We start from the raw sequence: 26,272 nt of genomic DNA, 5'->3' as shown, positions 1-26,272 counted from the left end.
CTACGACATTGGATCTACAGCGTCAACCGCCAACTTCTGTGAGCAGGCCATACTGTCGGATGGCTAACCGTAGCAGAAGTCCGCCCAGCAACTACTCTCTCTCACCACCACGTCCCACACCAAGCGCGTAAACTTGACTCTGATTTGCGAAGGGTTTGCAACGACTTTCGACGAATCTGAAGTCCGAAAAGCCGAAGGCCAAAAACGGTATCCAACGGGTAAGGTACACTGTAAGTTTGCCGGGAAAGTCGTGGGGATGTCGGCAATCTCCGAACCGATCGGGATCAGCGCGTGCTCGTGCTAAGTACTCTCCTTGCAGCACTGGTCCTTGAATCCCCGACTGATGGGCGGGATCCTACGTAAACGCGATGAGACCAGCTCAACCGGGCTACGCGCGGGTAGAAAAGAGCGTCGCAACTACTTGTTAGCTTTATAAAAGGCAAACAACCAGGTCGCATCAAACTGACGAAGTCTTCCATCCCAGAGAACTTACCAAGCATGTGCTGGTATGAGAGCTCGTCCATTGAGCGACGTAGTCGGGTATCCATCCGGCGAGAGATGAGTGCACGAGGGTTCATGAATTTCATAGCCGAGTGGATACTGGCTCATACGCTGCTGGTCTTCATTCTTTGTTACCTGCTATCTTCGATATCTCCATCCCGCGGATTGACCTGTTGCCCTTCCTTCATCTGAAAATCAAGCTAGCAGGTATCTGGGTCGAGGAGCCTAAACGCATTGCAGTCCGTGGATTTCAGCTGCCAGTGATACGACCCAGCGCGACTCTGTTAGCCACCTCGTTGTTTTTACGATCAGCAAGGCGCTTCGCGAGATCACTGCCGGTCCAGAACATGTTGTCTAACGGCTAGGTCGGATGCTCTGCGGAGAATCATTGAATCCGTAGGGATACTCCCCTCCCTCGTCGCGGACCTGCATTGAGGGTGGACTGCGAGCGAGCTTGGGGAACGATGCCTTGGTTATGCGTCAACGTTGGGAACGGCCATGGCAATCATACATCGACTTTCTTGCCGGGCGTCCGTAGCACGGTGAACCCTTCGTCCGCCATGAACTGCCCGCACCCCCATGTGGGGAAACCCTCTTGATTGATTACTTCGCCGCCACCGCAGGGGTTTTGAGCTGTCTGATGAGCTCGTCAACACGACGTCGCCCATAGAACATACACCAGCAGGACGGGCATGAACTCACGGCTTATGAGGTCTGTCTGGCCCCCAGTACTCGGTAGGCGTTAGACGAAGGGGTCGGTAATTGGCGCCTTGATCCAGCGGAAGGACCTGGTAGCAGAAGGACCAGGACCTACCTGGTGAACAGCAAAAATCTCTGCACTACCGACCTCAGTTTGATGCTGCTTATTGACGGGGACCTTCTTTTGACTCTGTAGTCTGGCTTCGCACCTATTAAGGGCAGCGTCGAAAGACATTAGTGAGGAGGCAACGGTGGCCTACCCTCCACCCTTATAGTCGGCGGGAGCCTCTAGGACCTGTGAGCTCTCTAGAGCGCTATTTTAAGGGGCTAATCATCGACTCAGAAGGCTTTCAGGCCTTCCTCAGCGTGACAGATTTCTTTCAGAAGATCTGCCCGCGGTACTAAGAGATAGGCTGCAGCCTACTCTCTAAACAACCAAAAAAAAAATAAAAAAAAAATAAAAATAATCTGTTATAACGGAACTAGGGCACCAGTGGGAACTAGGGAAGGATGGAACACGTAGTAGCCTGCGGGCAATACTTGGAGGACGTTAGGAAGCGGCATGTGCTTAGAGTATATACCTAGAACCTGCGGCCCTCCACGCCATATACCCTTCGGGAGGTCTGCCGCAAGGGCGTTTTGCGTCCTTGCCGCCACGGCGTTAAATATAAAACAAACAAACAAACAAACAAACAAGGGCAGCGTCGACTCGTGGTTTGGAATGCTGGGGGGCGAGGCTGTACAGAGGAGGGTCGCTTCCCTTCAAACTGGACGAGATGAAGAAATCCTTTGTTGACGGGAGCTTCCTTCTGATACTTTTCTTTCCGCGCCGGTCGAGGCGCGCGCTTGACCACAGGCAGTCTTCGTGTAGACCTAGAAGACGAGCCTTCATGATCAGCTCCGCACCGTCGGAGGCGCCGATGGCTGCCGAGAGGGTCATTTCACTCGCATAGTAGCTAGTACAAAGGTCACTCCCTGCTTCTTCATGAGGGAACCCTTGCCAAAAAGCTGAATCGCATCCAGCAGATCCGCGTCGAGCCGAACGCACCAGATAGGCCTGAGGAACAGTTCCACTTGCGCAAGTTAGGACACTGAAGTCTTTCAAATCTAAAATAAGACACTGAGCTGAAGACGTTTCTAATTATAGAGTAAAAATTGCAAAAGCGCGTCAATTTCTCGCCCACTGTCATTGCTAATTGAACTGAGCGACTTGAATGCAATACATAAAGCGCGCGGTTGAATATTTCGTGTTCGGGGCAGGACCAACCGTGTTATCAATTGCTTCATCATTGCTTCGTTTTCTTCCACTCAAGTATCAGCATCTAACATCTATTCAACGAGAAGTTTCTGCACTTTCTTCAATATGTTGACAGTACTTACCATATTCCTCATTGCTTTGAACTTCTCGCATGCCTATGCTGTTTTAACTCCTTCTGAACGCAGCCGTCTTGCCTCTGTTGAAAAGCGAGCGCTGACATCCTGGGTGTCCATGACCAAAGGAAGCGACTGGCCATGCTCATCATCACAACTCAAAGATATTGAGAAATCGATTGAGTATGCGAAGATCTTGGCGAACGGAGCCATGGTAGCTCTGGATAATACTGGGACTTCATCGAAGGCCTATGTGAGATGGTTTGGCAGTACGTCAACACACACTCACCGTTCTTGCGTCTTGCCGCCAACGATGTAGTTGGACTCTTTTGCTTCTTAGCTTGATCCATGAAGTTGAGCGCTAACCGTGCTTGTGATAGAAACAAATACCAATAAAGCCCAGCTTTCTACGATCAAAACCAGCCACTTCGGGGCACCAAATAGATTCCTGCAGACGCCATCAAGCACCGTCAAGTCATACGATGAAGGCGGTCCGAACTCCCAAAGACTAGTCTATGCATGCCCTCCCCAGGACTTTCCCTTGTGTAACGGCGGGGTGGCAGCTGCCGCCATCAATTCTGGCGACCAAATATTCAAAACCAACATCCTCCTCGCGTGTCCTTCTTTTTTCAAGAAGGCCAGCAATTCGCAGATGCTTTCAAATTGGCGGAAGGGAAAATACACGCCATCTGCGGGGATGATATTGCTGCATGAAACGCAGCATCTCGATGCTATTGTTGGGAAGGGCAAGCGCTGTGTCGATCTGGCATATCCAGTAGACAGGTAGGTCTTTTCCCGCATCCACGATATTGTCTTGTATAAAACACGTGAGATTCGAAAATACTAAACATGAAATATCAGTTGCGAGAAACTTGCAGATAAGGATAAGATCAGGAACGCCCAAAACTACGCATTCTTCGCCCTAGACGTCACAGCGATTCCGCCTAAACGGAAGTAGGGTGGGTGGGTTTGGTATGAGACTTTCGGCTACGAAAGGGAGAGATGTCGGGATGAGGGGTGGTATTGGTCATTGAAATCTTAATATTTCCTATATGATTGTCAGATAATTCAAAGTTTACGATGTATTCACGTCGAGAAACTCCAATCACCTTATTAGAAGAAGTCTTCTGCTATTGTCTGTCTTGAGGAAGGAGGCTATCGCCACATCCGCTGGAATTAGTTAGTGCTTGTGGGCTCCTCGCTACATTGTGCAGATTGTTACGGTCAGCTATCCGACAGTAGGGTCTGCTAACAGAAGCTGGGGATTGACACGTTATAACAGTACACTGGGGTCGTGGTCTGGGTCGTAGGTCGTAGGCTGATAGTAGATCAGGTCTTCAGAGGCTAAGGTGATCAGTCTTAGACTCAATAGGTAATTTGCAGTGAAGGTAAGCTGAGAGTATCCTGAGGATGAATACTAAGTTGATTGCTGAAGAGCTATGGAAGTCTGACCTTGAGCTAGGCTCAGGCCATACTATATATAAGTCCTGAACAGTGTCCCTTGTGATGGCTATGTATGATATCCGTGTTATCCAACATATCCATGGATAGCTGGGATAGCAAACATATCCAACATATCCATCTTACCTTGCGTCCGTGCTGTTCCCGAAGTCACGTGACCTGTACCATAGTTCTTCCTTTTCCGATGGTTTCTGGTTACACCTGTGTCACTGCTTACATATGCTCCGCGTTAGCCGCCGAGATCCCAGGCGGGGTTGTCCCAACGTGTTATGCCTAACGGGTCGTAACATTGTATCATGTATCGCTGCTCCCGTAGGATCCACACCTATTAAGCAATATGGACTCTCCGAGCCAGGAGAGCTGGGTAGACCCATCTTGACGCAATTGAGGTCTAAAAAAAGGTTGGCCGCAGCCGAGCGCGTGCCTCGACCGGCGCAGAGCAAAAAGTGTCAGAAGGGAGCACCCATGATCACAGGCCAACGATGAGTGCGACCGGTCTGTCCTTCTATTATTACCTATACTATTTTTTTCTCTCTACGTCCTCTCCCGCGTGTGAACCTGTCGTTATGAGGGGTACAGCCATTGAGAGAGTTAGGGGGCTCTTTGACCGAAGACAGAGTCACCTATTGCAGCCCGTTTCCCCCCCGCCGTCTGCTGGCCTGTTACTACTAAACCATCCGTCCCCCAGCAAGCCGTACGTCGCATTTGTCGAACTACTATCTCCGACTAGTTGTCTTTTCAAATGTCGTCTTCTGCATCTCAGGGCTGGGTGGCCAGGCTGTCTGGTCTCCTTGTGCTCTTCACTCTCTTCCAAAGTATCGCAGCTCAGGATCTCAACCTCAAACTTGACAAACGTGCCCGGGACAAAGAGCAGCATATCCTCTACTCCTCTAAGCTCACCTTCACTAGCGACACTACAACACTTTTCAACGACGACCAACTCTATGGGCTTGCTGACTTAGCTTATACCCAAATGCAGGCCAAGTTTAATGTTGATCACATCAGGGCACAGGATCAGCCCGCCATGATAGCTGTTATGGCCGTCAAAAACAACATCTTCATCTCGTCCAGCCAGAAGGGAGACGGCCCTTCTCTGTACGACTACGGCCCCCGGCATCCCAAACCACGAGTCGTCGCTGCCCTTAACCAGTGCCAAGCCAGACTACAACGCCAAAAGAATGTCCCAGTAAACCAGAAGCATCGAACCGAGGCCGGCTGTGCGGAGATTTTCGCTCTTCATCAGGTAGGTCCTGCTCCCTCTGCTACCGGGTCCTTCCCATGGACCAAGGCGCCATTTACCGACTCCTTCGACTAACACCTCCTAAGTACTTTTTGGACAGCGATACCTCGCAGCAAGCTAACAATCACCCACACTCCATCCGCATCGTGGCCTATGGTAAAGGGGGCCGGACAGGCGTCGCGGGCCGTGAGTTTTTACCTGTCCTAGTGTATGTTTCATAGTCGGCGTCATACTAATAAGCCTATTAAACAGCTCAAAACCCCTGCGGTGGCGGCGAAGTCGTTAACCAAGAGGGCCGTCTAACATGGGGGTGCAAGCAGTTTATGGCGAACGAAGAGATCGTCGTGCCACGGAAGCCCGGCAAGAAAGTCGACATAAAATTGCCACGGCCGTTTCCAACGTTCACGCATAAGCAAATCAGCATCGTGCCCCGTGCCTCAAGCCCCTCCACGCGACCCACACCTAGGGGGGCGAGCATTAAGAAACCAGCGAGGATGCTCCGCAGAACATCCGCCAAGACAATAGACAACAAATTCTAGGTCAGCAGTGGTCGCGCTAGGTCATTGGATTAGTAGCCGAAATCCACGGCATGTAACGAGCGTGAGCTCCTCGACCGAGATACTCAGCAGCCGGGTTATCAGATGAAGGAAGGGCGACAGTTAGGACCGCGGGATAAGATAGCTAGCTGTCCAGCGACTGTAAAATGTCTGGCGGTCCATAAGGAACGCTAACCTGATACCAGGATATGTGTGAGAGGCTGTTTAGTTCCACGGCCAAAAGCGGTGAACTGTAAAGTACGAACAAGGCGAAACTGAGGGCAGGTTAGGAGGAGAAAAGTAGATAGATCGCTAAAATCAGAGCTAATACTATTGCTACAATGCACACTGTATGTTGCTGTAGTGACAGTTGTAGGTTCCGCGACGAGTCGACGGATAAAGCTCATTAACAGCATCTCCGCCTCTACTAACAATCCAAGTCCATCCCTACCTGGCCACAGCCTACAATTCGACCCTATTGGACTACGACATAGGCTTACCTTTCTGTCTAGTTAATGTCTTCCAGTTGTGCCACGCATATAGTACCTCATATTGACAGCTGCATCATCCCGCCTAGTAAGAACGGTATTACCGAGAAAGAAAAAAAAAAAAGAAAAAAAAAAAAGGCTGGTGGTCCGTACGGCGACACCGCTATATCGATGTTACGACCGCTACAGTTCGTCACTGTAGGTTTGTAACTATATAGTGCAGAACAGGGGATAATGACAGCGGATTTGTCATTACCGAAGCTTTTGCTTTGTGCCACAGTTGGTTGCCCTGACCTGCTCGTAACAATCGACACCGCCATGTCGAGCTAAGCTCGGCTTACTACAAAGATGCACGGCCTGTAAGCTCTCCTTATCAGCACTTATGCTAATAGAGTATCTTAAGGAGACCAGGACCAACAAGAGTTGATAGGGAAAAGCTTTTATCCGGGATATAAACCAGCTTGAGATAGTGCTTAAAGGCAAACATTCCGGGCTAACCCTAAGAAAAAGCAAAGGGACAGTAGCCGGGGGAAAAAAAAAAAGGAAGACCGAGTAATACAACACTAGCATCAAACGCATTCATTCAGAGATTTAGGGTGGGTGGGCTTTCTCCTGCCAAGACTCATAGCAGGGCAACCAGGAATCGTGACTTATCCCAGCTAATACCATCTTCGCCAACGCCGACGCCGTTTGAGATCATCTTATCAGGCGGGGCAACTTGCCTTTCCACTATATATATTCCTGTCACCTAATGGAGATCCCATATTGTGGGAAGTGCCTTGAATCATAAGCCCAGGGATCCGACGGTTTACGTGACGGAGTGCAATGCAGTGCTGTCAACCCTAAGTATAAAACCCCAAGCCAAGGTCGTCACGCTAACCCTACAGGACTTGTTCCCATCTCCCATCAATCTTCTATCAGCCATTCGACTTCTCCATCTCCCGTCCCTCGGCTGCCTTTCCAACCAAATGTATACCTTCTCCCGCCCCACTCGGTTGAACGTAGACGTTTGTCTTCGTTCGAATGTTTGGACAACGCCCCCTTCTTCTCTTCTTCTTAGGGGCCCACATATGGTACGTCTTTTGCCAAGGAGCCCCAACAACGGTCAAATACGTCTATCGTGGAGACACAAGACCCCCTAAGGAGATCAAAAAGCTTGGGGGATTTCTCCCGAAGGGTCAGACAAGCTTCCAGTCTCAAGCCCCAAACACCAGCCTCTTCAGTCATATGAAAGGTACCCCCAACATCCAGAGCTGTGACGATGACGGGTTCGTTTCCACCAGTGCTAGCGAACCCGTGGCAGCGACATTCGTTTACAAGAAACCTCATGCCTTCGTGTACAAGATCCAAGCCACCCCCAACATGATCGACACTGTTGGGACCCTTGGCAAATACAGCGACTTCGAGGAGGAACGCTAATTCGCGGCGCTAGGAGGTATCAAGTATGAACAGATTGTTTCGTGGAGGACGTTGAATGGCAGGGATCTGGGAAAGTCAACGCCAAACAAGGACTTTGATAAGAGAAAGTACGGCTCGGCGGTCGCTGGCGGCGTGCAATATCAGCTGGCCGGCTTCCCTCCAGATCATAAGGCTTGGCGCGAAGAGCCCTAGAAGAAGCACAAGCCCACGAAACGCGACATTGAAAAGGGTTCGGACCCCAATCTCGGTTTCGCAGAGGTATATATCATCGAATTGTCTAATGTGGTCCTCAAAGCTAATGCATGACAAGCAAACCTAATATACTAACAACGACGGCTTCTACTCTAAGCCATTGAAACCCTTCTGATATCCTGGCAATGACGGCTATGACTCGAAGCTGTTGAAACCACCACGAGAAAAACAGCGGGTCCATGCCAATAGGATTAAGAAGCCGTTGAAACCACCACGAGAAAAACAGCGGGTCCATAACAACAGGATTAAGAAGCCGTGATTAAATAACAGCGAAGAAGCCGTTGAGGTTTTCGCTAGTAAAACACTTAAAAGTAGGATTCAATTAAAGCTTGAATTAAGCCGATTATGAAAATTCAATTTTCAGTGTTGCATTCAGGAATGTGAGTCTAGAAATATGTAAATAGTGGGGTAGATGTTTCTGTGATGTCATCCCAGTCCCTGTATTAACTAGCTAATCACAGGTGATCTTGTATCACTGCGGTAGACGTATGATATCGGAGTAGGCGCTTCATGATAAAGATGCTTTAACTAGGCGGCTAATAGGAATAAGAAGAGCGGGCGTTGTCGGAACATCCTACTTAACTAGGTGAAGCTGGGAAATAGGATGAGTGCGTGGCTTTTGCGGGATGTACCGGGGGATAGCAAGGAGAGAAACATACTGTTTTAGACGCTCCCTAGCTACGGCCCTAGAGGATGACACGGCGATCTAAGAATTTTATACCAAGTTAGTATAGTTAGCCCTAAGACCACATTCTATCAAGTAACAGAGGGTATCCTTAACTTCTATCCTATAGTTCAGTAGAGCCTAACCTAATCGGTTAAGCTTCTCTTAATTAACGTGAAATGAGGGCCCATAGAGATAGCGTTTAATACAGTCTCGGAGTTAGCGAGGACGGTATGAACGGTGGAGGTGAGGAGGGTCTTCAAGTGTGGTATATCGGCACCTTAGCTTGGGCCACTGTTCTTGGTCCTAGTTATTACCACATACAGTATGTATCTTGTATCAGAGTCTTTCCGCTGGGATGCAGCATGTAGTAGATGCGTTGGCATGCTAATATTAGCATACAAGAAACCCGTCCGTTTAGTAGAGGGTGCTAGTGGGAATACTTTGCCAACCAGCCTGCACGCGGCCCCGCCGATGGCATGTAGCTGACGGCGTCGCCGCGCGAATAGGCAGGGACTAGAGCGTTGTTTTGTATTCCCCTTTCTAATACTGGATTTTCCGAAGACAGCCCTGTTTATACCTCAGTGCTGGGCGAGGAGGGACTATGATGCATATCCCAGGCTAAATATATCTCCTCTTGTTCTTTTTCCTTTTTATAGTAGGCATGTGTTGCTGCGTATGCGAGGCGAACTCGCGGGGTAAACAGGCGGCGTACACAAAGATTATAAAAGTGTCCTTCTAACTTAACAATCGGCGCTCTTGGTCCCTGCCTCACTGTTGTAGAGGACTTTATTAGTGGTCGTCGTTGTTCTCGTGTATCTTGAGTGGTGGAGGGAGCTTGGTGGGCCGCGGAGGTTTGCACTCACGGGTGGGAAAAGACAGCTGTTTGCACTTGGCCAAGCCACCACCCCCCCAAGACGTGTCGCGAGCCGGCCGCGTATCTGTCGATAACACAGCCCTGTTTGATGAGGGAGATTACTGTTAGTAGTGGATGAGGACCTCTCTCTCTCCTGCTTATCTACAGCTTCTAATAATAACTGATCACAATCATGCTGAATGTGCTTCAAGTCCGCCCAGGCACCCAGGAATAGGGCGATTATACGGATTCAACACAGTGTGCGTTATCCGTATAAAATTCCTGTGGGTTCAGGGTCCACCTGTCTCAATTCGAACCCCTCCTCTGCCGCGCAGGGATGAAGACCCGCAAAGGCAGGGGTGCAGCTCGTGGAAGGTGGTATGATCCCTAAACCATAGGCTATCTCCGAACCAACTCGGGTCCCGCGTTCGTCTGACTGGGCCTAACCCGGCTAACTAGTTGCGACCATAGCACCAGCAGAAAGAATAGCCAGCGTGGTCGAGCACGACCGAGGCCGGCTCTGCCGGATCCAAAGCAAAAGGCCCCACAATCGCCACCAATAAGCCTTAGGTTCGGAGGGTTTTTTCAACATCTGTTTTACAAGGCCTACAGATACCCAGAATAGACCAGCTTCGTATGGATGTTCTATCCCCCCTCATAAGAACATGATCTTGATGAGACATTCATGACCGACAGAATACATACCTTTGCATACGCTTCCCTCATCGTTCCTCCCCTTTATACGCCGCCCGCCGACCTCGAAGCCTGCTATCCTTCTTCCTTCTCCACATCTTCACTAGTATATAATCATTTCAACGCTGCTACGGAAAGTGTCTTAGTGACTTACTGCGCTGTTACTGTGAGAATACTCTGGAGTGGCAGTCTTGGCAGCTATCGGAGCCTCCGAAACGTGTGGATATGGTCGTCGCGCCCCAATACAGTTTCTGCAAGCGTCCAGAATCCAGCACTCTAGGGCCAGCGTGCAGGCAAACGTAGTAATGTGCGGTATTAATGCGTCTCCCATTGGGGCCCCGGCCACCGGGTTCTCGGGAGGAACGAACAGATAAGGTTGCGATGGGTCCGCTCTGGTGATTGCCTTTATCCATCTCATGCGGGACCCTCCGGCTCGTGCTCCACGGTCATCTCCGCGGAGATAACTACCGTCCCTAAAGAGCTACGGTTAGACCTATCAGGTTTACTTAGAGGAATGGACGAGGTGTGGTGCCCGCCGCGGAGCAGGGCTGCTACTCACTTCATGGATCTAAGCGCTTCATGTGAGCAGGGCTGGTGCTTCTGGCTAGGTTGATGGACGATTTAGGGGCGAGATTACGAGCAGTTCTGCGTATAGATAATCTTCCAATAATATAACATACATACATGTCGTGTTATCCCTCGCCACGGCGGTGCCGGCACGCCTCATGCGAGAGAGGCAGAGAGTGGACCGTACGACAGAATATCGACGTAGGTTTGAGGCTGAAGGCATTTTTCCCCCCCATCCCATACTGTCAGCGTCTTACAGTCACAACTCTATTAAACAAAGGCTCCAGGCTTCACATTAAATTCTATCGCCTTCTTTACATCATTACCCTCACTCACCCCTTTTAAACTCATCCAACACCACCACCGGTCACAGACTCACACTACACCACCATATAAACGAAAACCATAAAGCCTACTCATTGTCTCAGGATGAAGTTCCCTATGTCTGCCTTCCTTGTGGGACTCGCCGCCATCTCTGTGGCCGCCTCCCCTATGCCTATGGGAGATATCTCCATGGCCGATCCGAAGCTCGCCCGCGATTGGGCTTCCTCCGTTGCTCATGACCACCAAGTCGACTTTGTAGAGCCCGTTCATGTCCAGGCCAGAGAAACTATCGCGAACGCCGATCTCGAGGCGCCTTCCGCTGGTCTGGGCAAGCGCGCTAAGAACTCCAAGTTCAAGATCCATGTCGTCAACGGCGCCTCCCGGGTACTCGGCATCATTATCATTGACTACACCATCAACTCACGATCTAAGGCGCCCGAGAACATCTCGGCTTCCTTCAATAAGCTCACTAACGTGAGGACGAAAGGGAAGATTGTTGCCACCCACTTCCAGCAACGCGCACGCCCTCAAGCCACGCCGCAGCATGCCGTGTTCGACTTTGCGACGGGAATGGTTTCTGGAGTCATTGACCTGACCTTAGATGGTGCTGGTACCGTTACTGGTATTGCCTCGTCGGCGGGCGTCCACCTCAGTGGCGCGGTTGTTGCTAGGAAACTTCTTGTCTTCAACGAAAACAATGCCAATATTGGTTCTATTAACCTCTAAGCCAGGGAGGAGTATCTGGTTGTGGTACGATAATCTAGCGGGGTTCGACAAAGCACGTCGCTGTGGGTTGGATTGCTTCATTAGCTATGTCTCTTGTTATCCGCAGGCTTCTACCGGTCTTTAGAGGCGGCAGGTTTGATCGTCCAGGTCCCAGCTTCACGAATGCCTAACTGGTTACGTCATTAGACCTTGCGCATACGCATTGGTAGGACAAGAGCCAGTTTGTCGATGACGAAGAGTTTCACGTGATGGTGAAACGGCATACAAAGACAGTAACTAGGCAGCTATGGTAGGCTGTTTGAGTTGTAGCATGACTTAGGGCTGGCCGGGACAACTGTGCGGTAATCCAACGTTAGAATTAGATAGGACTGGACATAGCAGCAGCAGGTTGGTTAACTGAGTGCCTACCTCCTGCGCCCAAGTGAACACCTCGCAAAAAGGATCATTGGTCAGAGGACCCGTTTATAACCTACATAGTATACAACCTCAACTTTCAATGCTATAGGTAGACTTTTATATCTCTTCGGCAATCGAATGAGTAAATGGTAAATTGAGATACTTTCACGTTATATTCACCTTATAACTAACTATTCACAGCGAACCACCTAAGGAGTCTGACAATGACACATCAGCATTTCGAAGATCCAATCGTTCAGCATACTATCGTGATGGCTTAGAATCCCAACATTGTCTGATGCCTAGGGTTACTGTCTCCCGAAGTCCAGTGGTCTCGATAGAGGAAGGGACATAGACGAGCGATAAGCACGGGAAGGAGCTACTAGCAAGAATCTGGCGTATTTCTCTGGCTCTCTCAAGGCAGGATTAACTATCAGCCTGCTGACCTGAAAGGAAGCATGAAACAAAATCTTCACTAGGCGGCCCCTCCACCAAACGGTTCCCCACAGGATAACTAACCGTCCGTCAGTAGATTTAGCTACAGGGAGCTTCCGATGAAGCAGTCACTCGTTGAGGACAAGCGTCCCAAACAGACCCCAGTCGAGAACAAGCAATTTAATAAGACTGCCGCGAACGATCCGCCTCATTGCCTATGCCGCAGCTCACCCTTTTCACAAGTTGAGTCCCTGATGTTCCTATGATCCTGCAGTACAAATGTCCCATCCTAGCCGCCCAGCCCCTAAGTGGTTCCGTCGACTATTACCCTTTGTACATGATGGGTCGTGACATAATTCTGGGCCTTTCGGCTCCCATCAGCTTATCGTAAGGCGCTTCAGGAGACCGAGACTCTCTGGCACAGCCTGTCCTACCCAGCTCTTGCTCTTCAACGAAACACCTGATGTCGAGGTAATGCCGCCCCGACCACGGACGATCACTACCCAACAGGCGGCGGTATAGGTTGATGAACCCAAGGTAAAGGTAGTAGGTATTAATGAATATTCCACGTGGGTTGCTGATCTCACTACTACCAAAGACTTCTCGACTCAAATTCATAGTTGCAACCTTCATACCAACCCCCCCAACCCCCCCAACCGCCCAACCACACACACCCTTCTTGCCTCAGCTCCGCAAACTATGACCTTAGTTCGATAGTGACATGAACACCAGTTACCCTCCCGGCCGATATCAGCCTATCCCTCAACTCCTCGGCCCGTGATTCCTCACCAGCCGTCCATACCTCCACCTTCAGCTGCTTCAAGTTCGGTGGCCTAGTCTCTAGGTACTCCAGGATCTTGGCCTCGAGAGTATGCCACCTCGGGACGCTCGGGTCGTCCGCCTCCCACTTGCTATCGTCCCATCGGCAGTGCCACCAGAAAAACATTTCGTTGGTGATTGTGACGCGTTCGATGCTAGCGGGGAGCACGTCAGCGAGCCTCGCTGAGTTCCCCGTCCTCCACCCAAGCAGCACAGGTAGCGATATAGTGACGCGCTTAAGTCGTACAAACCCTCTTAGTGATGCAAGCGTGCCCCGTATACCCCATGGCCCTCGCTCGCCGCAGTCGATAGCCGTAGATGTCCAGAGGGTCACGCTAAAAGACAGATACTCCAGCGAGTGCTTCAGGGTCTCGAGCGATCCGCGCAGAGCGTCCAAATCAAGCCACGACCGGGCGTACTCGGCATCGATGACGTGCTCCCATCGGAGAACCTCCAGGTTCGGGCAAGCCCGGATAAGTCGGTCCATATTTGCTTCAGACAGCTGGGCCCTGCTCATAACCAGTTCCTTGAGCAGCGTCGCGGAGACAGGCCCTCCCTGAGTGGGCCAAGAAACCTGCCGCCTACCATCCTCCACGCGGTGAAGCTCGAGGGCTTGTACCCGTGGTAGGCAGAATAGGGGCAGTATAGTGTCCATGCTGATATAGAAGCCGAACTCCGCGGCCGGGTCATCGTCCGGGTTTGGTACAAAGACCCTAGCCGTTCTAACGTGTGCGAAGGCGGTACCCTCAACTGAAAGCATCTGCCGGCAGAGAAGGGAGATAACGGGGTCTCCCGATGCCGGAGACCCCGGTTGTTCGTCGTCCTCTTCATCTTCAGCCCGGTCAAAGGTCCGGATCTCGAGCGTCTCCAGGGCAGGTAGGCGCGACAGCAAGACGGCAAGAGCAGCGACGTCTCCTGCCCGCTGCAGTCCGCCCACTTCCTTATCCTTAGGAGCAACCGTGTATACATGTTGTGATGGCGTCGTCGCTATAGCATGCGTTATAGGGTTGTCCTCTCGTTCTGCTATCGAGCGCTGCATCGCCGGCTCTACCTGTAGCCACTCTGACGCTCGCGCATAGCACACGGCGGCATAACGTAATGCGTTGAGATGCGCCGGGCTACCTAGCAACTGACGTATATCCTTGATGATAACAGAGGCTGGTGGTGATGATGATGATGAAGAGCCTAAGAGGCGCACTTCCGATCGGCCTCTGTCCCATACTATAGATGTTGGGAGCGTTAGCAACTCGCCAGCCATATCGGATACAGGCGAAAGTCGACTTGGGCTGAAGTGTCTGAACGACAAGGCGTGGTGTATATTTGTGCTCCACAGCAGGCTGTGGTAAGATGTATAAAGCCGCTGCGGATCAGCTATCTTGGAAAGAATAACACGTGTCCAGGCCGCCTAAGTCATCAGTTCTATTTGATGTATCATGTGTAGACGCATACACGTACGCGCAGGAACGATGTCAAGAGTTCGCAGGAGATATTGACGTGGGAGTAGGAGGCAGGTCGGTAAGATATGCGATTGCCGATAGTGGAAGCCCTTTGCATGCTCATGCTATCCGAGACCGCCTTTGTGACGCGCGAGCTCGCCTACTAGATATAAGCTGAGCTTGAGAGCCAGAGAGCGCTTTCGAGCAGAATTATACCGTCAGAGACTAGGTAGCTATGAGTCAGGCGATCCGCCCGTCGGGAACAGCGTGTGATTGCCCAGAGCTCGGTCCATGCGGTGTGGCCTTAAGATCGAGGCCTCTGCAGCGGTGACGTCCGAACCAATGAAACTTCTAAGCAGGGCTGGGGTCCCAGCCCCAAGAGCTGGACGTCGAACCCTTACTCAGTTATTCCATGCCGGAACGCGTCGAGATACGGCCATCCGTGTACAGCTATTGGCCCGACCCGACCGGAGCCCCACCAGTCAACCCCTGCCCGACTTGGAAATCTCGACGCGTTCCCTAGAGCCTCCGATTGGCCGGCATTGACTTCAGTGTCTCCACCTTCAATTGAAATCTCGACGCGTTCTGAAATGAAACCTCTTCCCCTGACTGACGGTTCGTGAACTGGAACCAAGAGTGGTAGGTCAACAGCTTCTGCTATAGAGAGTGAGAGAAAACGAAGAAAAGTAAGCAAGAGAGAAAAAAGAAAAAAGTTTATAGGGAAGTAATAATCAAGAAGAAAGCAGGGGGAAAAAACCGTTTTCTATTACACCTCTCTCATTAGAGAAAAACGGTTGGATCAGCTCCCAGCGAACATGACTCTCCCATCTCCTTTTCCGTCGTCGTCGCCGCCGTCCGGGCCCACGGCACCGCACAGCTTGACGGACAAGCAACGAGCAACGCCGGCGCTTAGAAGCCTTGCAACTGCATTTAAACGAGCCTGAGCCGGTCCTTATCTGCCGGCCTTGCGGCTACGCCTTGAAGCCGTTCGGGGAGCGCGTGAGCCGCCACCTGGCCGAGAAGCATGAGGTTCCCAAGCCACAACGCCGTGGACTGAGCGCGTTAGTGAAGTCCCTACATCTAGGGGACCCAAACGACGTTGCTCTCCGTCCCGACGGCCTCCCACCGCACGAAGCGCTGACGGTCACCCGCGGCCATGCCTGCTGCCACTGTAGCTACCGGACGGCGAGCGATGACCTGATATGCCGCCACATCGCAAAATCACACGGCATCAAAGGCTTGCGGAAGACGGACAGCTGGCAACGGGACCACATCCACAGCGGCGTCCTGCTACAGAGCTGGTCGCAGAACGGTGCGCGGGGCTTCTGGATAGCCCAGCCTACCGCGGCGGGGTTAACGCCGCCCCGCGAGACGGGCTCTCCTGATGCCGACGATGTGCCCGCCGCCCAGCATGCTCTGCTCGCCGCGGCTCACGATGCGGAAAGAGCCCAGCTCGCCGGCGGTCTCCGTACTACCGCTTCTACCACGGGGCCTGTCGATATTGCATTCCAGACCGGCTGGATGCGTCGCACCGGCTGGGATCTCATGTTCGACGGCGCACGCCGCGACTTCCTCGTGAAGATGTCGGAGCTGCCGACCGCCGGCCGGGATGTCCAGGACGTTGATGAAGACGACATGCCCCATTCGAGCCTCCCAGAGGACGAAGCCCGGCTACGACGTATCGTGTCGGCCGTCGACGGTGTCTTCAACCGCTGCGAGGATACGATACGCTCCATGGATGTCTCCATGCGCTGTTGGCTCCGCAGCACGGAGCCCCACCGCCCGTACAAGGCGCCATTCGAGCTCGTCGGCCGGCAGGCCACCACGTATAAGTACCGCAGCCTGGTGAAAAGGCTTCTGTGCTTCTGCATACGGCTATGGCGTCTTCCGCTGGGGACGCGGCTGTCACAGTGCCGGAGAAGCCTTACCATCGCCCAGTCACGCGCGCTTGACGCATTGTGGTCCGACGAACTCTGGAACACCTCACGCCTGGATGACGCCGCGGCCTCCGCTAGCCCTACCAGGTCCGGCGCCGTCTCGCCTCACGAGGAGGCAACAGATGCAGACGAACGCCGCATGTTGCGCACGACAACAAGGACGAGGGCCCGGGGGATACCATCTCATCAATCACCAAGCTTCCTAGCTGGTGGAGATCTCAGTGATGATGATAGCAACAGAAGTACGACTGAGACTGATGATGATGAGAATGACTATGAAGACCTTCTCAGTGAAGGTTTGGCGGGTTTAGAGGATTTTGGCCATGAGGACACGAATGTCAGCAGCTATACAGATACCATCGAGGACGGCTTGACAACTGACGCAACAGCCAGCCCCCCACCGTTTTCAGGTCAGTCTCCTTTTATCATTTCTCCCGCCCTTTGCCTAGCAGGTTTACTCAGCAGGTGTCTACAGATTTGAGTCCAGCGGGCGGCTACTTCTCATCCGCACTTGAGGATCTCACGCTGCGCCTGCTGTACTTCCTCATGACAGAGGATTTTGAGGACGGCCAGTCTAAGTCGACCCTCCTGGTCTACTTCGGCGGAGTCCTCGGCCTCACGTCCGACGGGTCCGGGTTCCGGCGCCCCGGGAACTACACAGCGAGCCTATCAGCGTTCATCTACTGCGCCCGCTTAGTCGTCGTCGAGGTGTTGCTCCCCCGGACCAGCCACGACTATGTGAGCTATCCAGCAAGGCCCCGCAGCGGACAGCTCGACATACTCAACCGTGTCCGCCGAGAGACGATGTGCCTGGGGTCGCAAGCGCCAATCGGCGAGTTCCTGAGCCTCCGCGCGTATGGGCGGGTACTAGCTACTGCTGACGGGCCTAGCTTCCGCTTTGACTGGAGCGACGACGGCCAGACGATCTTCTGGGACGACGGGCGGCTGTCCCTGCAGCAGTTCCGGTCTCTCGCGCACAAAATGGTCGAAACTGTAGCTGCAGCCGTCGAACGGTTGATGTATGGCTGGCACCCAGTTTTTGATCTATCCAAGACCAAGGATCGGATGGTCAACACACACCAAGGCTATTCCTTCGTCTCGGAGCCGGCGAACGGCCTTCAGGAGGCCTACCTAGACCTCTCGCAGCGAGCGTGTCTCTCCAAGATTGATGGCCTCTTGTCCAAGGATGGTTGGGTGGTGCGCCGGGTGCAGCGCTATATCAACGATAGTGAGGCGCTGCTGTCTGCACTGTTCGCACTGATCCACCTCACTGGGGGACAGGCTGCGCGAGGATCCGAGCTAACAAGTGTTCAATACCAAAACGGTACATCTACGCCGCGCGGTGTCTATATATATTCCGGAGCACTCGTTCTCATCACAAGGCATCACAAGACACGGCACATAACAAACAACGAGTTCCAGGTAGCGAGATTCCTCCCAACTGCCGTGGGACGACTTCTCTACCTCTATCTTGTCTACATCCGGCCTTTCACAAGCATGCTTACCAGAGTATGCCTCTGTGCGCCTGATACGCCCGGGACCTAACATACTGGCAACGACGGCTTCAAGTAGAAGCCGTTGAAATCCTAACATACTGGCAACGACGGCTTCAAGTAGAAGCCGTTGAAATCCTCACCAAAAAATAAGTGGGTCCGTGCAGACAGGGGGTAGAAGCCGTTGTTTTCCAGTAGTGAAGAAGCCGTTGAGATTTCCCGCAGTAAAATACACAAAAGTAGGATGCAATGAAAGCTTGAATGAAGGCAATTATAACCATCTAGTTCTCAGTTCGATAATCAGCAAGGTGAGTCTAGAAATCGATGAATAGCGTAGTTGATGTTTTCGTGATGCGGTCCCAAACCCCACATTAACTAGCCAATCACATAACAGGGATATCAGCCAGGCCAGAAAGCCCGACCGACTGATGGAACGCAGTCAGGGAGGAAAGTAGATCAAGGAGAAAGTATACGGAATTAAGGGGCAGGAAGGTAAGGTTATAAAGAGAGGACAGGAGGAATCATTTAATAGTAGTAGACCAAAGCAAGCCATCCGTATAGGTAAACATGGAGCCATTCGTCCACAACGCGCAGTATTCCATTCTGATATGCACATCATGTCAGTATGCAGTAGTAGCGAACGAAGTCACAGCACATCTGCGGAACCACCATCGGTCAATCACCGCCAAGGCCAGGGGAAAAGTGGCTAAATCGGTCAGCAACATTCCCAGCATCATCCGCAGCCAGGCCGATTTGCAGTCGTTCCAATACCCAGACCCCACGGTTGAGCCAATTGCTGATATTGCACCACCCCGGGCGGACGGTTTACGTTGCCACGCGTGCCGTTATATTTGCCGCCGCGTGCGAAATATGCAGGAGCATTGTCGGGTAGAACACAGATGGGAGAATGATTGGCACAAGGGGGGTGATGTTCGCAAGAAAGCCACCGCAGTCAGGGATTTACCGTGGACAACAGGGGTGCCGTGCCAGCGGTTTTTCTTAACACGGGCCGCGAGCGGATGGTTCGAGGTGGCCCAGGGACAGATAGCCGACGAGTCTCTGCAAGGCGCTCCGAGTAGAAGCCCGGCTCAACAGGCGGTGGACCGCGTTCGAGATCTCCGGAAAGTCCAAGCAGAACGTGTGAAGACGAGTCACGATGAGCTGATCCGCGTCGCCAACGAAAGACTCGAGCCCAGCCCGTGGCTGGCCCGTGTAGGATGGGCGGTGCACTTAAAAGGGCTCAGTGCCAGCGCACTCTAACATCACGTCCACGATGGCTGACGTCGGAAGCCATTGAACGCCCCACCATGGAATTAGGTGGGTCCGTTGAGACAAGGGCGGAAACCGTTGTTCACAGCAAGGTGGAAGCCGTTGAGATTTTCCGTAGTAAAATAGGTAAAAGTAGCATGCAATTAAAGCCACAATCGGTATAATTATAGGAACCCAGTTCTCAGTGTTTTATTCCGTGATATGAGTCCAGAAATAGGTGAATAGGGTAGTAGATGTTTTTGTGATGTCGTCCGAATCCCCGCATTAACCAGCCAATTATATAACAGGACCATCAGCCAGGCCAGAAAGCCCGACCGAGCGATGGAACGTAGGCAGGGAGGAAAGTAGATCAAGGAGAAAGTATATGGAATTAAGGGGCAGGAAGGTGAGTTTATAAAGAGAGGACAGGAGGAACCAGTCATAAACAGTAGATAGAAGAAAGTAACCAATACATGCCAAAGATGGAGCCATTCGTCCACAACACGCAGTATTCCATTTTGATATGCACATTATGTCAGTACGCCGTATTAGCCAACGAAGCCACGGCGCATTTGCGGAATAACCATCGGTCAATCCCCGCCGAGGCCAGGAGCAAGGTCGCCGGATTAGTCGGCGATATTCCCGGCATCATCCGCAGCCAGGCCGATTTGCAGTCGTTTCAATACCCAGACCCCACGGTCGAGCCAGTTGCCCATATCGCACCGCCCCGGGCGGACGGTTTGCGTTGCCACGCATGCCGTTATGTGTGCCGCCGCGTGCGAAACATGCAGGAGCATTGCCGGGCAGAACACCGGTGGGCGAATGATTGGCAGAAGGGGGGCAATGTGCGCAAGAAAGCCACGGCAGTCAGAGATTTGCCGTGGACAACAGGCGTGCCATGCCAGCGTTTTTTTTTAACACGGGCCGCAAGCGGATGGTTCGAGGTCGGGCGGGGGTTAGGGGTGGCCGTTCAAAGCGAGCCATCGGGGCCGGGGACGGACGACACGGCGTGGTTCGTCACGTTGCACGAGAACCAAGAGAAGCGGTTCGAGGCCGACGCGCGCGAGGAGGTCAGTACAGTGGACGAAAAGTTGGAGCCGAACGGGTGGTTGTACCGCGTCGGGTGGACGAGGGATTTGGAAGGGTTGAACAAGACGCAGTTACAGGAGGCCACGCGACCAATTGAGGATGGCGAGGAGACGTTAGAGGCCATATGGGCCGTGTTCAACAGCGTCGCCGACAAGGCATGCGCAACAGCAGCACCGCACAAGGTCGGGCACGACGTGTTGTTCGAGGCGGAGCGGAAGGAGATCGGCCAGAAGCCGGTGCGGCCATTCGACAACCGCATGGAGGACGACACGTGGCAGCGGTACAAGGAGGTTTGGCGTAAGATGGTGAGCATATGGTTCCGCATGGACGAGTGGCCGGAGCGCGAGCGGCCGCCGTATCGGTTCACCATGCGTCAGGGGTCGTTGTGGGATGCGTTCACCAGCCGTGTCGAGGCGGATGTCGGCAGCAGGCAGGCCGCGCAGGCGGAGGAGGTCGAGAGGATGTGTTTGGACGCCATCATCGCCATCATCGAGGACCCGTACAAGCAGAGCCAAAAGGAGAGCGCGATGATCGGCGCGTTGGCGGTGTTGGGCATCCGCGAGGACGGCGGGTGGCACCAGGCGACGGAGTACACGACGAATTATTCAGCCGTGATCAAGGTGGCCAAGATGTTCGTCGTGTACCAGGCGTGGTTGGAGCGGAAGGACGAGGTGGTGGCGTTGACGGCGACCAAAGGGGCCGAGGCGGCGTACGAAGAGGCCAGCAGCGTGTTCCATTTGGTGCGCGACAAGGTGCGGCGGTTCATGACGCGGATGCCCGGGCGGCCGGACGACGAGCCCAGGGCGATGAATTGGATTTACGACGCGCGCACGTACGGGATGCATATCCGGTTTAACACGGTGGCGCCGGGGATGGTGGATTGGAGCGGCGACCGGATATCGTTCCGGCGGGTGCGGGTGCGGGTGTGCGAGTTGGCCGAGATGTTCCACGGGGTAGCGCAGGAGGCGCGGACGTTGTTGGCGCAGTTGGCGGTGGTGGACGGGGATGGGGATAGGGATAATGATCCCGACAGGGACGGGCACGGCGATGGGTACGGAGGCCGATCAGCGTTAGCAGCAGCGTTGCCCGCCATCAGGTGGGACAGCATGCACGACGACCACAGCCAGGACCGGCCGGGGTATTCGTTTTTACACGACGACCGCAACGAGGCGTGGGTGGGCAAGGGGAAGGGGTGGATCGCACGGCGCATCGCAGAGTCGGAGGCACGGCGGCGGGCGTGGTTAGACCCAACGCGAGGGGCGGCGGCGGCGGCAGTGGCAGCAGCAGCAGCAGCAGCAGCAGGACAGGCGGAGGAGGTCACGTCCAACCGCAGCGATAGCCACCACCCATACCGCGAGAGGACGGTGCAGGCATACAGACAGGCGTTGGAATCGTTCCGGGAGCGGTTGTGGATGTTGATGCACATGGTGGCAGGGCAGCCGGCGCGGGCGCCCGAGTTAGCAGGCATCAGACACAGCAACACGGCCAACGGCGGGGTCAGGAACGTGTTCGCACACGACGGCATGATATGTTTCGTCACGTCGTACCACAAGAATTACCGCCAGACGGGGACGGCCAAGGTGATACACCGGTATTTGCCGCGCGAGGTCGGCGAGTTGTTGGTGTGGTATTTATGGTTAGTGTTGCCGTTTTGGCAGCAGGTAGGAGGCATCATCCATCAGACGGACCGGAAGAGCGCATTTTTATGGGCGGACGACGTGGTTGTAAGGGGCAGGGCGGCGGGCGAGGCGAGCCGTGATAACACCAGGGGCGACGAGCGCCGCAATAACACCAAGGACAACGACGCCCGTGACAACACCGAGGACGACGACGCCCGTGACAACACCATCACAGACGAGAGCGCCAACGCCACCCCCGGCCGGGCGCCGTGGACGGACGAACGGTTGTGGACGTCAGACAAGGCAAGGCGGATCATGCAGCAGCACAGCGAGCGGTTGGTCGGCAGCAAGATCAACATCAGCGGGTGGCGGCACATGGCCGTCGCCATCGCCAACCGGTATTTGAACGAGGCGTTCGGACGGGCAGACGACAAAAACAACGACAACGACGACAACGACGACGACATAGGCGTCGAGGACAGCGCATTGGATTTGCAGGCCGGGCACGGCACGCACGTGGCGGGGATGATATACGGGCGGTTGTACCAGGAGGCACCGTTCGGCACGGCGGCGTTGCGGGACAGGTTCCGGGCCGTCAGCCGGCAGTGGCACCGGTTGTTGGGGTTCGGGGCGGAGGACCGGGGCGGCGGGGCACCCACCAAGCGGCGGCGGACGGCGACGACGGCGGCGGACGAGGAGTTCGAAGGGCAGCGGCGGCGGCGGTTCACGCGGTTGCAGTTAGCCAACGCCGGCGGGCAGTTGCGGCAGATGATGGGGGACCCGCGGGCGGCGTTCCGCGGCCAGCAGGAGCGGGTCATCCGGTCGATCATGCGCGGGGACGACCCGATCGTGCAGGTGACGGGCACGGGCGGCGGCAAGAGTTTGTCGTTCATGTTGCCGGCGTATTGCGCACCGGACGGGGTGACGATCGTCGTGACGCCGTTGGTGGCGTTGCGCACCGACATGGACGCGCGGTGTTCGAGGTCGGGGTTGGCGTCGACAACGTGGCGCGGCGGCGGGCGGGCCAACACGGCCGCAGCAACGGTGGTGTTCGTGACGCCCGAGTCGGCCGTCACGCAGGGATTCCGGGATTTCGTCGGGCGGTTGCAGCGGCGGCAGCAGTTGGACCGGGTGGTGTTGGACGAGTGCCACGTCGTGTTGGATGGGTCGAGGGGGTTCCGGCCGGCGTTGCGGGCGTTGGGGCGGACGGTGCAGGAGTTCGGGGCGCAGTTGGTGTGTTTGACGGCGACGTTGCCGCCGGCGGAGGAGCGGGAGTTTTTCGCCGTGACGGGGATCCGGCAGGAGCGGGTGCGGGTGTTCCGCGAGGCGACGACGCGGAGGAATATCGAGTATGGGGTTGTTGTCGTTGCGTTAGGGTCAGGGGGTGGGGGTCGTGGTCGTGGTCGTGGTGCGGCAAGCCACAGGCGCCGGGCAGAGTCAGGGTTAGGGTTAGGGTCAGGTCGGGAGGGTGAGGACGGCGAGTTGAGCGCCGTCGAGGAGCGCGGTTGCCAGGAGGTCAGGGATTGGTTGCGGCAGCAGCCACGCGGCAAGGCGGTGGTGTACAGCAGCACGATCGAGGGCGTCGAGCGGATGGCCGAGGCGTTGGGGTGCGCAGCGTTCCACAGCAGCATCGGCAGCACGGAGGACAAGGCGTCGAGGTTGGAGGCGTGGAGGATGGGCGACGGCGCCGATGGGGGCGTCATCGTGGCGACGAACGCGTTGGGGTTAGGCATCGACGTGCCGGACGTGCGGTTGGTGGTCCACGCGGGCATGCCGCGGCGGTTGCGGGATTTCGTCCAGGAGAGCGGGCGTGCCGGGCGAGACGGCCAGCCAAGCCGGTCGGTTGTTATATGCAGTAGGGCAGCCGTGGAGGAGAAGGAGAAGGAGAAGCAGAAGGAGAAGGAGGCAGGGGAGGCAGAGAAAGATGGGAGGGCAGCCGGAGGGGGATGGGAGGTGTCAACAAGGACATACATCAGGGGAGAGGTATGCCGGCGGATTGTGTTAGACGAGGTCATGGACGGGCGGGTGGACCGTCCAGGGTGCGAGGAGGGCGAAGAGGCATGCGACATATGCCGGCAGAGGGCGTCGGAGGTGATGTGGGTAGACGACGGGGATGGAGATATGGATAGGGACAAGGACGGGGATAGAGAGGGACATGGAGCCAGAGAAGACGAAGAGATCAGGGCCGCGTTCGAGACCAGTCAGCAAGCCAGGCAGTTCCGCCAGTGGCAGGCCAGGGCAGAGCGTTCAGGGTTAGGGGAGGAGGGGGAGACGTTCAAGCAGCAGTTGGCGCGGTGGGCGGGACGGTGCACGTATTGCGGGATACGCCGGAGAGAGAGCGACGGGCACACGTTAGACGATTGCCCAGGCCGCGGGGAGCAGGCGTGGGGGTGGACGGCGCAGTACAGGAGGCAGATGGAAGAGGCCATGTTCGACGGACGGATGATGGAGAATTTCAGCAGTTGTTTCCATTGCGGATTGCCGCAGGGTTGGTGTCGGCGATGGGAGCCGTTGGGCGAGGACGGCGGGCGGTTCACGGAGGTCGAGGGCGGTTCATGCCAGTACCAAGGGTTGATGGTTACGATGTTCGCCGTCGCAACGATCGGTGTGGGGTCGAGGGTGTACGAGGAGACGGTGAGGGCGATGCGCAGAGCGGACGGGTTAGAGGAGTGGGCATCGAGCGAGAAGGAGGTATATAAGTGGTTAGGGCAGATGATCCAATGGGGAGGGGTGCAGTCAAGCAAGTTGTGCCGGTTGACAAGCCAGTTGTGGCAGAAGGCAGTAGAGGGCGTAGCAGAGGGGTGATCAGGCAGGGCAAGGCGGGGCGAGTAGGGGCCGTACATAGGAGTACGACAGTTTAGGGTAGGGAGTAGGGAAGTATAGTAGTAAAGGATAATAGAAAACAGAGCATCAGATGTTTTTTCACACAGAAAGATTTAATAGCACAAGAGAGCAGGAGGTGGAAGATGACAAAGAGTAACAGAGGGGATGAATCATGAGCAAGGAGCAAGAAGGGGGGAATACAAGGAGCAGCAAAAGGTATAGGCAACAGTGGAAGGATGGAAAGAGCAGAGAAAGGGGCCGGAGAGAAGGGAAAAAAAAGAAGTAAAAAGGGGATGTAAGAGCGTGAATATAATACAGATGTAGTGTTAAAGATTTCAGGGCCAGTTTTAGGGTTAGATAGCATAGCAGAACAAAAGGGCAGAACAGTAAGAGGTTCGTTAACAAAGGCGAATTAGTAAGAGTATAGGAGTTATAATAAAGCAGATTCGGGGGCAAGCAGAGGGAAAGAGAATAGTATTAAGATAATAGGAAAGAGTAAAAGATTTGTTATAGAAAGAGAGCAGAGTACACCGAGAAAAATTACAGCCAAAAAGGGGTAGCAAGGTCAGCAAGAGAGGGGGAATTAAAGAATCACATACCAAAGATAGCAGATTTATACAGTAGACAGTAGTTAAAGATAAAGGGAGGTAGAAAGAAAGTAGACAGAGAGAAATAGAAATACAAACAGATAGAAGACCAAGGGGGGAAAAGTAAAAAAAACGGATTTCAGTAAAAGAGAGGGAGGGAGATTCATTTAGCAGCCCATAGAGGTAGAGTATAGGGGAGCCAGGGTTAGTACACAGTAAAGGTCAGAGATAGGTTAAAGAGAAGGATTAAGGTCAGAGTAGGAATCAAAGTCAGGAATACAGCAAACAGAAGGGTCAAGAATAGGGCAGAAATAGAAGTCAGCAATAAAGCAAAGTTCAGGAGGGATAGAGTTAAGAAACAGATAATAGAGGGGACATACAATTAGCAAGCAACAAGAAAGGGGGGATCCAAGGAGCAGAGGAAAGTAGAGGCAAGAAGGGTAAAGTATAGAGAGGAGAGAAGGGATAGGGAAGACGGGAGGAATATAAAGAGCAGAGAAAGAGACAAAAGTAAAGAGGGCAAGGAGAGGAGCGAAAAGGGAACATAGGAATATAAGCATAATATAGACAGATACAGAGTTGAAGATAACAGG

At 53.9% G+C, this 26,272-nt stretch overlaps 5 protein-coding genes across 5 annotated transcripts; 4 read left to right on the top strand and 1 right to left on the bottom strand.

Moving 5' to 3' along the window:
* Positions 1 to 2,563: 2,563 nt before the first annotated feature.
* CGCS363_v015133 (uncharacterized protein) lies at positions 2,564 to 3,529 on the top strand (the record flags this gene model as incomplete). The annotated part of the gene is made up of 3 exons (XM_036646982.1): positions 2,564 to 2,840; positions 2,952 to 3,354; positions 3,433 to 3,529. 3 exons carry the CDS (start codon positions 2,564 to 2,566, stop codon positions 3,527 to 3,529), a joined length of 777 nt encoding a protein of 258 aa, XP_036487796.1.
* Positions 3,530 to 4,774: 1,245 nt separating this feature from the next.
* Positions 4,775 to 5,520, top strand: CGCS363_v015132 (uncharacterized protein; the record flags this gene model as incomplete). The annotated part of the gene is made up of 3 exons (XM_036646981.1): positions 4,775 to 5,275; positions 5,359 to 5,458; positions 5,513 to 5,520. 3 exons carry the CDS (start codon positions 4,775 to 4,777, stop codon positions 5,518 to 5,520), a joined length of 609 nt encoding a protein of 202 aa, XP_036487798.1.
* Positions 5,521 to 11,176: 5,656 nt separating this feature from the next.
* CGCS363_v015131 (uncharacterized protein) lies at positions 11,177 to 11,797 on the top strand (the record flags this gene model as incomplete). Its single annotated transcript, XM_036646980.1, has 1 exon — positions 11,177 to 11,797. One exon carries the CDS (start codon positions 11,177 to 11,179, stop codon positions 11,795 to 11,797), a length of 621 nt encoding a protein of 206 aa, XP_036487795.1.
* A 1,528-nt stretch (positions 11,798 to 13,325) lies between these two features.
* Positions 13,326 to 14,705, bottom strand: CGCS363_v015130 (uncharacterized protein; the record flags this gene model as incomplete). Its single annotated transcript, XM_036646979.1, has 1 exon — positions 13,326 to 14,705. The coding sequence occupies one exon, from the start codon at positions 14,703 to 14,705 to the stop codon at positions 13,326 to 13,328; it is 1,380 nt and encodes a 459-aa protein (XP_036487794.1).
* A 768-nt stretch (positions 14,706 to 15,473) lies between these two features.
* Positions 15,474 to 25,074, top strand: CGCS363_v015129 (Bloom syndrome protein-like protein; the record flags this gene model as incomplete). Its single annotated transcript, XM_036646978.1, has 4 exons — positions 15,474 to 15,498; positions 15,797 to 17,230; positions 17,296 to 18,070; positions 20,493 to 25,074. The coding sequence occupies 4 exons, from the start codon at positions 15,474 to 15,476 to the stop codon at positions 25,072 to 25,074; spliced, it is 6,816 nt and encodes a 2,271-aa protein (XP_036487784.1).
* Positions 25,075 to 26,272: the final 1,198 nt, after the last annotated feature.

Source organism: Colletotrichum siamense, assembly GCF_013390195.1.
Source record: "Colletotrichum siamense strain Cg363 chromosome Unknown KSG_Cg363_contig20, whole genome shotgun sequence".
Classification (NCBI taxonomy): domain Eukaryota; kingdom Fungi; phylum Ascomycota; class Sordariomycetes; order Glomerellales; family Glomerellaceae; genus Colletotrichum; species Colletotrichum siamense.
This window is presented reverse-complemented; position numbering and strand designations above follow the sequence as displayed.